At 34.9% G+C, this 12,232-nt stretch overlaps 2 protein-coding genes across 3 annotated transcripts; both read right to left on the reverse strand.

Annotated features, from left to right (window-relative positions):
• Positions 1-74: 74 nt before the first annotated feature.
• LOC113070378 (protein FAM167A-like) lies at positions 75-5,056 on the reverse strand. Its single transcript, XM_026243659.1, has 2 exons — positions 3,843-5,056; positions 75-376 (listed from the first exon to the last, which is right to left on the reverse strand). Exons 1-2 carry the CDS (start codon positions 4,017-4,019, stop codon positions 113-115), a joined length of 441 nt encoding a protein of 146 aa, XP_026099444.1. The 5' UTR covers positions 4,020-5,056; the 3' UTR covers positions 75-112.
• A 321-nt stretch (positions 5,057-5,377) lies between these two features.
• Positions 5,378-6,860, reverse strand: LOC113070379 (rRNA-processing protein UTP23 homolog). 2 transcript variants are annotated; one of them, XM_026243661.1, is made up of 4 exons: positions 6,819-6,860; positions 6,291-6,525; positions 6,029-6,203; positions 5,378-5,929 (listed from the first exon to the last, which is right to left on the reverse strand). In XM_026243661.1, the coding sequence occupies exons 2-4, from the start codon at positions 6,476-6,478 to the stop codon at positions 5,525-5,527; spliced, it is 768 nt and encodes a 255-aa protein (XP_026099446.1). In that variant the 5' UTR covers positions 6,479-6,525; positions 6,819-6,860; the 3' UTR covers positions 5,378-5,524. The 2 variants fall into 2 exon arrangements, with proteins under 2 accessions (XP_026099446.1, XP_026099445.1); XM_026243660.1 differs by lacking the exon at positions 6,819-6,860 and adding an exon at positions 6,627-6,695.
• Between the last annotated feature and the right edge of the window lie 5,372 nt (positions 6,861-12,232).

Here is a 12,232-nt window from a genome sequence, read left to right on the forward strand (position 1 = left end):
ACTAAGACTCAACACTAATGTAACATGCATAATGGAACTTGGTGTATTATTAATCAAGCACATGTGATCTGAACTGGAGGTTTCAGGGCACAGATCTGCGTCTACTAAAGGCCTACTTGGGTGTGTAGGCTGCAAGAGAAGCAGGGCTCATACATGTGCTAAAGGAGTAGATGGAAGTGTAAAAGCTCATTTCTCCAGAGAAGGAGGAAATACTGCTGCTTCGCCCACCCTCACTCCCAGAGTCCCAACAAGTTTCCTCTTCCTCCTCTTCCTCTTCTTCTATGGCTTTTGCACACTCCTGCTTCAGTTCCTGAATGCCGTCATGGAGATCCATCAGCTGGCGAATCAAAGCTTGGTCCTGAGAGCGCATCTCCATCTACAAAGCAGAGGAATGTTTTTATTTTTATTTTTGAGTATATCAAAGTCAATAAACTTTCTATCAGTATTTTGTGTAAGCAAAGATATGCTCATCATTCAAGCCTATTTTATAATTCTATACACTGTAGAATTAATTAAAACTGTTTAAAGTGATTTAAAAAATAATAACACAATTTAACACCGTTACACACTACAGAAAGTTATATCTGACTCTGATGTTTTTTCTTCTATGGTATAAATGCAGTCAGGTTGATTCATTCTTATTAAAAGATTTGAATATAAATTGGCAAGGAAGTCAAAATTGAAAGAATGCTAAAGTAGGCTTTGAAACATTTAACCACAAAAGTTACGATACATCAAAGCGATGTAAGATGTAACCCATTTATCGTTGTTCAGCGAAATTTCGTGTGTGATGATAGACCTATCCAGATATTTGCGCAATCGGGAGTTTCCCGTATGAGCAAAAAATTATCCCGGTTCCCCGCTAAGATTTCTCTTGTGTTCATGTTGGTCCCTTCGCTTCAATTTTATAAAATGTAAATTCAAACCTCATTATGGTAAACGGTTTTAAAGGGATAATTCACATGAAAATGAAATTTGATATTTATCTGCTTACCCCCAGGGCATCCAAGATGTAGGTGACTTTGTTTCTTCAGTTGAACACAAACCAATATTTTAACTCAAACCGTTACAGTCTGTCAGTCTTATTATGGAAATGGATGGGAATCACTGCTTTGAGAGTCATAAAACATACACAAACAAAACCAAATTAAACCTTGCAACTCGTAATGATACATTGATGTGTTAAGATACTGAACAGTATTTATATCATTTTTTGCCTCTGATTTTCACCACAATGTCTGAACTGTTAAGAGCATGTCCTGAATGCATTTGCTTCTTTTTCTTCAGTCTGCGCCTGAGGCGTCTTCTTCTTCTTCTTGCTTTATGGCAGATTGCAGACTTATAAGTGCATTACCGCTACCTATCTCTCAAATGAACAATCGACATGCCATCTACAATCTCACAGGAGTGTTGTTTTGTCAAAGACGCGAATGTGCCTTTGAAGGAGTGTCAAAGATCCAAACACGCTCAGGACAGTTCTGCCATTGTGGTGAAAATCAGAGGCAAAAAAATTATATTAATACTGCTGTTTCTTGCGCAGACCAATCGTTTTGTGTCTTTACACATCAATGTATCGTCACGAGCGGCAGGGTTTAATTTGCTTTCATTTGTGTATGTTTTATGACTCTCAAAGCTGTGATTCCCATCCACTTCCATTATACGACTGACAGACTGCAACGATTTGAGTTAAAAATATTGGTTTGTGTTCTACTGAAGAAACAGAGTCACATCTTGGATGCCCTGGTGGTAAGCAGATAAACACTAAATTTTCACTTTTGTGTGAGCAATCCCTTTAAGAACAGTTATTCCTGACTTCAAGTTAAATTTTTCTCTTCATTCACAGCTTTCTAATCTAAACCTCAAGAAAATACACTGTGAGACACTTGGAAGGCTCTGACATTCAAAGACTCTGTCAAGAGTGACCAGAACAAACATTAAAGTTCTATAGGCCCAATTCACATATTCATACCAGAATAATCAGGTCAAGGTTAAGGTGTTACTGTGCTGATTAAGTCCTTATTCTTTCACTCAACAGTGGGAGTTGAAAGTATTTTCGACAGGCGATGTCTTTTTCAGATGCAAATTTCTTTTCCCTTTTCTGCTCTTATTATTGGTGGCCATGGCAGTCTAACTGGATGGTGAGGAATTAATATTCTGCATTCTGGCACATTTCATGAGCCTGTTTCTAACTGCAGAAAGGACAAAACAAGAAGTGTTCCTGTTAAAACCTGCATTAATTCCTCTGGCATACAATAATGGATCCTACTTTGAAAGATTTAATCAAAGAAAATGAAGGAGAAAAGAACTTTGTTGGGAGCAGGTGAAACCCGTCCTGGGTACTGAACCCCTTCCACTGAACTGCATGGGAATCAGATTCAACAGAGTGTTTGTCTGAGTGTGTTTGTGTTTTTCTCTTTTTCCTCTTATATTTTAAAATGTGATTATTTTACAGATTGTGATTATTTTCTCTACCCACTGTACTGAAGTGATGAATATAGACCCGTAAGACATAATATAGCTCCTCTAACAGGGTTTCTGTGGTGTCTTTTGAGAAAGGTTACCATGAGTACAGAGGCTGTAAATGCCAAGCAATATATTTACTGAGAATGTGCTGCTTAGTATTTAACCCCCGGGACATTTTAAGGGTCCCAACATGAATGTTAATGACAAGACGGTCATAATTTTTTACTCATGAGGAGTAACATTGTAAAGATGCAAGCTGACCTTGAGTTCATGAAGCTTTACTTGAGTTAAACAACATGAAACAACATGACCTATGTCTACAAGAATAGACAATCCTGAAATGCTTGGAACACCCTGGAGACCCATATGAATATTTAAAAATTAAATTAAATGAATAAAAATAATACATCTCATAAGTCTCTTATGCTCTCCAATTAAAGCTGCATATACGTGATCAAAATTACAGTAAAAGCAGTAATATTGAGAAATATTATTAAAATTTTGATCAGTTTAATGCAGGGCTGCAGGATTATTACAAAATTAATGATTGTCGATTATTTCCTTGAAATTGTTGTTTGCAATTATTAGACATCAAATAATCACAATCCACACTGAATGATTTTTATACCATTGTTTGAAGCAACCACATGGCACATTTTTAGATGAAAATAAAACAAGCTGAAAACACTCAAAACTTTTCATGTCAAAACCTTTTATTGCTCTTCTATAGTATTACGCCTAGAAAAATGAACTTTACATTGAATTGGTTCCTTCTTTAAATATAAAATAAAAATATGTATGGTTTTATGTTACACTAAAAAAAAAAAAAAAAAAAAAAATGTATGCATAATAACATACATGGACTTTTACAAGTAATTGCCGTTTTGAAACATTACGTAATTGTGGCATCCGTACGATTAGAAATTTTATTAACTGTGCAGCCCTAATCCTTGCTGAACAAAATTATTAATAAAAAAATTTATTTATCTTACTGACCCCATACTTTGAAAATATAATTTATACAAAGAAACTTATTTTATCATTATAATATAATAATAATTTAATATTAAATAATTAATCTGTCAAAATATAAGAACATTTGTGTTTGAATTTATACGAATTAAAGATTTGTATAAAAAGCTTAAGATTAATCATAGATTATTCTTCATATGAAAGGTTGAACCTTGTTGCAAAATACATACAATAATTACATTACAATATCGATAATAAGTTTTTATATTTTCCTAAAGATGCCATTGCTAAAAATCCACCAGCCCTTGGGATCTATGCCCTTATAAAATTGTATAATAAAAATAAAATTGCCTCATTTATGTCCAAATGACCGATAATGTAGTAAACTGTAGTAAATGAATTCTTACCAGCTCCTTCCTCAACCAAACCAGTGCAGTCTCAATGTCCCCCTCTCCAGCCATACACTTCCCCCTGCGCACTTCCTGGGATGAGGGATGCTCCCTGCACATTACTGCTGCTTTACAGTGATCGAAAGAAGTTTCTTTACAGGAGAAATCTCTCAGTCTGGTAAGAACTACTTCCATTGTTACTAGAAGTGCTGATGAGGTGCAGAGCTCTCTGTTCTTCTTGTCAGCTGTAGATTCAGCTCTGTCACTGAAACACAACTCTATGTTCTATCTCTCTGTCACTCAGTGCACCACTGGTGGGTCCGTTCTGGGATGGATACTTAAAACACCCCCTCCTATGCCATAAACACGCGAACACTCTTATTTTACATGCAACATAAGTCTGTTTGCAATGGAGTGACGTAGAGAGACTGACGTCAGCCTTGTCTGTAGTGTTTCTGATTCGCTATGAGCTTTGCAAATGTTCAGTGCAGTTGAATAGATGAATTGTGTGAATATGGAGTTGCTGTGGCTTCATGGGAAGTACTAGTGAAGACTGCTGGAGTCTATGGAATTTCCTTGGCAGTATCAGGATGGTAAATAATAAGTGGACCTCTGCAGTCTGAATAAATCACAAATTACATCTGTCAGGTCATAGCCTTTGATTTTGACTCCATGGAGATATTAGTATTAACTAATATGTTTTTTTCACACAATAGCCAGTGTTGACCCACATGGATCTAAAGCCAATGGTTGTGAACCACTGATGAACATGAGTGCCCAGGCAGCCATGTAGAGCTGCATGCTGAAATGTCCTCACAAAAAAAGCAATACATCCCAACTCGGGACAAAATTAGTGAAGACACAATTGAGGCTATATTTAAACCCAATAGATTAAAGCGACAAAGTCTTTGACATTAAAGACATTCAAAGAGACAGAATGGGACCAAGTTGTCTTCATCCATGACAAGAGAGTCCTAGCCTTTCAGTTTTCTTTCAGAATCTCTGCCGTGCATGACTCACACCAGACTTAAATTCTAGTGTCCTACAAAATGTTTTGCCAATTTGATAAAATTACCTACATCAAAACATAGTGTGCATGTGGTTAATTCCCATGCAACAGCAGTCCTTCCTTACAAGATCAGTTACTGGACATTAAGAACCAGCCTGACTGGCTCTTGGGAGGCTATACCACCCTCTTGTGGTAAAAACAATAAATAAAATAAAATTATTACATCTACCCTCAACTGATTACTCAAATTCTGATTATTATAAATTATTACTCCAGTTCTGATTAGTTATTATAAAATAATATTATAAAAACATTATAACTCTGTAATAAAATATATTTAAAATAATTTATTATTAATCATATGTGAACATTTCCAACAGTATTCATAAATAAACAATTATTAAAATGTACGTGTATATACATGCCCTCTCTCTCTCTCTCTATATATATATATATTTCGTATTTTATTTGTGAATTTCATGCTGGTCATATATTCTTCATTATAAAAACACAGTACACATCTAATCTAATAAACAAAAACAGGTTTTGATAATAAAAGAAACACTTGTTTATAAGACAAAGCAAGTGGTTTGGTGGCATAAATTCATGGTCTAGGAAAAGGACAAAATTTACAATAAAAATGCTTAGAAACAAACAATAACTGGTAGTCTTATAGAAGCAAGGCTTGTCTCTAGGCAGTTGTGGGATTGGAGCTGACTGCCACTGCCGCTTCTTCTCCCCCAGCAGGTCTTCGCTTTTTATTTCTCTTCCGCTTTTTTTTCTCTCCATCTGTCTTTTTGGGCTGCTGAGGCATGGGTTTCTTTTTCTTCTTCAAGCAGCTAAGTGGGTTGGGATTGCTGGATTTCCTCTTACGTTTTTTGCCTCTCTTGTCATTATTGTCTTTGCTGAGGCCCTCCTTCTCTTTCAGACTCTGGATGCTTAGCTGTTGTGATGGGCTCACTAACTCACCCAGCTGAACCGCTTCAACATGCTTCAGCGAGCGTTCCGAGGGCTTGTCTAACACCATGGTGTTGAGGATAATGTAGAGCAGAGGAACCCCAGGAATCTTCTTAAGGGCTGTCGTCAACTCTTGATCCTGGTAATAAGGGTCATTGTTTGTTATCAAATAATAATTTGTATTATTTTACAAAATATATACATTTCTGTCTTTTTTTTCCAGTTGTAGAGTCCTTACCTGAGTTGCAATGAAGTAGTGGTGTGGATTTGTCTCCCCAAGCATTGACAACAAACACTCCGATGCAGGTAATGGATCTTTCATGTGTTTGCATTTCCTTATCTGAAATCTCTGTAAGATGAGTTTTGCTCCATAGAGGTCTTTTGCAAGAGATTCAAGTTCCTTCAAGGCGCAGCTGCAAAGAACAGAACAACTATGGTATTATATGGAAAGAACTAATACGCTGACATCATTACTAGAAATAAAAATCGCATTAACTTACTTTGTGGTACAGAGCTGAACTTCTCCCATGAGGTACTTTGGCAATTGCTCTTTGATTTGAATCTTATTCTTTAACGCCGCCTGACAAAACGTCCCATCAATTAATATTTGGAAAGGTTCCCTAAAGCAAAAGTTGTACTTATAAAAACTGATGGTTTTCTTTGCGTGTTTCTGACGTTTGATCTTCATGGTGAATTATTAATACGTAGCTCAGACAGTTTCAACGAACATATTTTCTGTAAAAGATACGAAAAGAACATCAATAAACTGGACCACTTGAGAAATGATACTCTTGATTTTTGTAAATATGTCAACAAAACTGTTGGACGAAACGCACAAACATCAACAGCATGATACCAGCGTGGTTACAGTAAATTGGCACCGGGTAGAAAACACCAAACGGCCGTCGGTAACACCTCGTTAATTCTAATACTTATATCAATTAATTTATTATAGCTACAATTAATATGTATGCTTAATTAATTGTTATTGTAGATAAATACTTTTAGAACTTTATTAGTTAACTCACTCTAGGAACAGTTCACAGCTTGCTGTTTCTTTGACCACTATCACAGCTACACGTTCTAGTGAAGGGAAGTTTGAATCATTTTGCGAGTCGGTTCTTTTGAACAGTTCATTTCATTGCAAGGAACCAGTTCAAAACCATCATAATGTGGGGAACAATGTAATCCGTAGTCACATAATGCTCTTTATTACAGGTTTTCAATAAATAAAGCTGTGTTCAGAAAAAAAAAAAAAAAAGATCTAATCTAAAAATTAATTAGAACACAAACAGGTTATGGTTTCACAGTAAGCACTAGCACACTGAGCACTCTTAGTTGTAAATGTTTATGCATTTTTTTTTATTAAATAATTATTATTATAAAAAAAAAGATCCGATTTCAATTAATGCCCCATTCATCGTTTTCAGGTTCAACTGAAGGCAATAAGCTAAACGAGAAATAATAATAATAATATTAATAATATTTTTTCAAAGCTAGTTGCAAATGGAATTAGAAAATTGAGAAATTTCATGGTTTGTAATTATGAAACCCACATATAATTAAGAACATATAGTTGTATATTGTTGACAATTTATGTTTAATAAATTTAAGTTTATTTAATTACACATGTCGCATTAGCAACATTTACTTTTGGGTTTGCATTGTCAAAAAAGAGATGTATTTTCTACAGAGCTGTCAGCAGACTGTCTTGATTTCATGTGAACATATCTACATGGTTAGTGTAGCCTAAATAGCCACATGATTAAGTTTGCCCCTCTGACAGATGATACATATGAAAGAAAGCTGTGAAAATAAACCTATATTATTAATCCCTTTGATCTTTTATTATAAATGGGTCATATATGATGCGATTAAATTTTTCCTTTCTCTTTGTAGAGGTATAAGCTGTTGGTCCATAAAGAAGATATGGTTTAAAGTTGCATAGACTAAAGTCTCAAGCCAAAAGAGAAATTCTTTATAAAAGTTAAGACTTGTCCATGTCCTCCTTAAACACCTTGTTCAAACACGTTTTTAACCTTAAACTGCATAAACACATTTTCTTTACACCAAATATACAAAATAATGTTATTTTTTGTAACATCATATATGATCATCATATATGACCCCTTTAAACATTTACAAAGTTCTAACCATAATAATTTAATATGGGAGGGAAATCTCATAAAGAAATAAATGTTTTTCTCTAATTCACATTGGCCACAATTAATCAAACCCTTTATTCAGTACTTTTTGCATTATCCTTTTGCCAAGATAACAGCTTTGAGCTCTTGATGAGTTTAGAGAACACCTGACAAGAGATCAGAGACCATTCCTTTATCCAGAACCACTTCCAGACCCTTCAGATTCCCAGCTCCATGTTGGTGCATCTTCTCTTCAGTTCACACCACTCCATGTTTAGGGTTCCTATAGCCAGTCTTCTTTGAAGTTGCAATGATGTCTGGCAAATTAATAAGCTGGAAAAAGTTTGTTTGTGGATAAGAGTGATTTCTTTTCTTATTTTTCTTCTTAAAACTGTCTCAAACAACATGTGGCGATGTAGGTGCTGTTTGAGAATATTTTAAAGGTTTTAAGATACAGAGACTCAACTATTTCCTGCAATTCTCCAGCTGTGATCCTTGGAGACTCTTGGCCGCTCAAACTCTCCTCCTCGCTGTGCATTAGGACCAGACAGACACATGTCCTCTTCCAGGCAGATCTGTGGCATTTTTGTTGACTGGAACATCTTAATTATTGCCCAGATGTTGGAACTTGGAATTCTTTTCTTACAGAGAGGTAACACGTGTCTAAGTTACAAATATTTGTTGCATACATTCAATCACTCTTTATTCCTCTATAGGTTATGTTATGCTTTATTCCACATTGTGAAGTTGAAAGTACATTATTATTTTTAATTCTAACTGTCTGTCTTAAAATGAATGATTGGATAAATGCATCTTTCTCTAAAACAGTCCACATTGTTGAACAATTATGTCCTTCTTATCCTAGTTTGTGATCACAGTCACCCTGAGTTTAGCTGAGAGTCCCAGGTTTTTACAATTATTATGTAAGTAAACAGCAATGTCTTATTACCCAAGCAGCTGTTTTCTTTTTGTTTATAATGAATTTAATGGAATTAGTTCCATCAGATTGTAGATCATTGCTTTAGTTTTACAGGCTTGAACAGAAGTCAAATAATTATTTTTTTGTTGCTGCGTTTTTGTAGTTAATCTGTTTGTACAGCCACATTAAATTCACTGAACCTAAATAAACGTAATGCTTTTGGAAGCTTCTCACTGGTTTAACTTTCCTATCCCGCTCCTCACTGCTGAGGGAATGAGTGCCAAATGTTGTGAAGGCACAGAAATGTTCCTCGTTTTTGCTTTGTTTCTTGAAAACCGTCAAGCTTAGTGTTCCACTTTTTTAGTTTTTAGGCTGCAGCCCATGAAAAGCTGTTGCCTGTCAAGGAGCTTCAAGCAAAGCTGCCATTGATGATTTCATTGATTTTCTATCCACTTACCCCACAGCCTTTTTTTGCAGTTTACTAAAGCTCAGCTTCCTTTTTGCAGTTAGTTGGAGCTGTTTGAATGATTTCTTTTTTCGTGTCCGCCCGAGGGCTTTCCAGAACATTCTCTGTGGTGTCTTGATGCTCATACTTAAAGGTGCTGATGGTTCATGTGCTTTCTTGCACATTTTGAGCTGGAATGATGCTTTGAGGAAACATTTTGGGCTTCCTGAAGGCTTTTCTTTTGTCCCTCATGCATTCCAAAAACTTGTCAAAATATACTTTTAGCAAATATACACTGCAGTACAAAAGTCAGTAAGATTAATTATTTTACTTTTTAAAATTAAAAAATGTTTCATGATCATCAGATCAGCATATTATAATGATTTCTGAAGGATCACGTGACACTGAAGGCTGGAGTAATGACAATGTAGCCTTGCCAAAACAGGAATGCACTACAAATTTTATATATATAAATATATATTTGTGTGTGTGTGTGTATTTGTTTGTCTGTGTGTGTGGCCAAAATTAAACCAGCAAAAAAATGGTTAAAAAAGTTTTTTTTTCTTTTGCTGTCGTTTGTCAGTATGAAATATCGTTTTCCATTTCAAAACATTTATTTAGCCATTAATTGTAATAATCCAGTGAGATTTTTGTATGCACAAAGAGTCTGACAGCAGCCAGTGCAGCGCTCCACACATAAAGAGACTGAAACAGACTAAATCCAGAAGAACAGTGGCAATATCTCCAATATGCTTCAAGAGACCTACCTGCAAAGCTACCTGAATAGCTTAAAATAAATAGAATGTATGATGTTTAAAAATCATTTTATAAAAAATTAAGTTCAAATGTTTTAATGCTCGAAAACCTTTGGAACATGATTGATTATTGCGATCCCTTTTCTCATATGCTTGTAATCAACCCCATTCCTATGACAAATAGTTAGGGGGCTTTGTGCACATTAATGTAAACTTTAATAGATGCCGTAATTAATCTTGGTTTATCATTTGGTGACAAATAGTGGTTATAATGGGTACTACTGACAATATCAGCTGAGCAGAGCCTATCTTCATTGCTTTTAATAATCAAAATCTTTTTTTTGGGATCTTAAGGAAATCACCAAATCCAGTTGCATTTTATTCCATAAGGCAAAATCATTTGCAGGCTACTGGAAAGGCGTCTGATGTGGGAGTTATTGATATGCCAGTTTTCTTGTTAATCCTCTCCTTTGAGTAAAACAGCAAGTTAAGAATGGATGGAGGAAGACCATGATATTAACCATCTGCCATATTTTCCCTTTTGCTTCAGCCACATGAGCATCAGGCATCATTGCTGTGCTATTTATTTTATTTTTTTTGGACCCGCTGTTCACAGAGTTTTTAGATGAATACAAATAAGCTAAATGTATAAAGCAGGTGGATTAGAGGCGACTGCTTCAGGGTGGGTAAGCAGCTTAAACAGAGAGCTCTACAAATCCCTTCCAAGGATATGTATCTTCTCAGCTCTCTCTTTCTGTCTTTCTCTCTCTCACTCCATTATGTGAAACTCTTTATTTTTGACCTTTCAGGCAAAAGCTAAGCACTTTTTAAGCAGTGTGAAATAAGGTCTGCTTATGCATGAGAATCACTTATGCATGTTTAAATCATTTCTGATTTCTGATTCCCTCAGGAGTTTTTCTCCTTTTAATGCCAAAATATAACTGTATGGCATACATATTTGTATATATCTTTTCACATACACATACTTCTGTATCGCATACAATTCCCCTTGTCTTCCAACACATTCACGTTCAGCCTCTGCTTTTTCCAAGGGTTTGTTCTCTATATCAGTAAATATTCCGACACGTTGTGTGAGGCAGATGGTCAACAGGGGGCAGCAGTAATCCACTTAAATCACTGAACTATGGAGCTGTGTCCCTCTTCATTTCCTGCGCTTCAGCACTACCTCACATCTTTTTCAAACGGTGACGTTGGGTTGCAGTCTAAACACACTGAAGGGTGAAAGCAATAACGGAGCATCAGTTGGTACCACTGCCTACTAAGACGGGGTTTGGGAATATTTTACTTCATTTTAATGTATTCTACTTTTTATATACATATATATTTTCCATATTTATATAAATATGTATATTTATAAACTAAACTTTGTATGTTTATATATTTTTATATAAATTATTACGATATCAGTACTTTTTATATTTTCATTATTTACATTATATATACTTTAGTAAGCAATAAGATTGCATGATTCTTACCAATATGATGGTTTTGTTACATATGTATGTGTGTGTGTGTGTGTATATATATACATGCTGGTCAAAAGTTTATAATTTATAATATTTATAATTTAGGTTTTTTTTAAGGGTGTCACTTATGCTCAGAAAAATAAGGCTGCATTTATCAAATCTTTAAATAATAAATAACTTTATATGTATAATAATCAATCATTTACATCAAGAATTAAATCCAAGTGTGTTGTTTGTTAACAAGTAGGTTCAGAGTTTTAGCAAATTTTCATTTAAAATTAAAGCGACAAAAATTATTTTATTTGACAGCTTTGCAGACCAATGGATGATGTACAATAGAACTAGGAATGTGTCACGAGAAATTTTGATTCACTTTAAATTAAACCACTCTTATAGCAGTAATTGTGGTGAATTGACTTTCAATTCCTTGTGATGCAAACTTCAGCACTTACGGCACTCTGTCCCACATGTGATTGATTTTTGCTTTTGCCTGCATAATTTAAATATTTAAATGGGCAAAAAAAACAAAAACAAACATATTCTATTTATAAATAAATGATTGAGTTAACTTGTCTTTTTCCTAATTAGATTAAGATAAACTAGTGGAAGTGGAAGAATGCATCTGGTTTAGGCATTGAATCCCTTGTATGTTTAGGATCAAAACTGCTGGTTCCCATCTTACAAATGAATAA

The sequence above is a fragment of the Carassius auratus genome, unplaced genomic scaffold (assembly GCF_003368295.1).
Source record: "Carassius auratus strain Wakin unplaced genomic scaffold, ASM336829v1 scaf_tig00003805, whole genome shotgun sequence".
Classification (NCBI taxonomy): domain Eukaryota; kingdom Metazoa; phylum Chordata; class Actinopteri; order Cypriniformes; family Cyprinidae; genus Carassius; species Carassius auratus.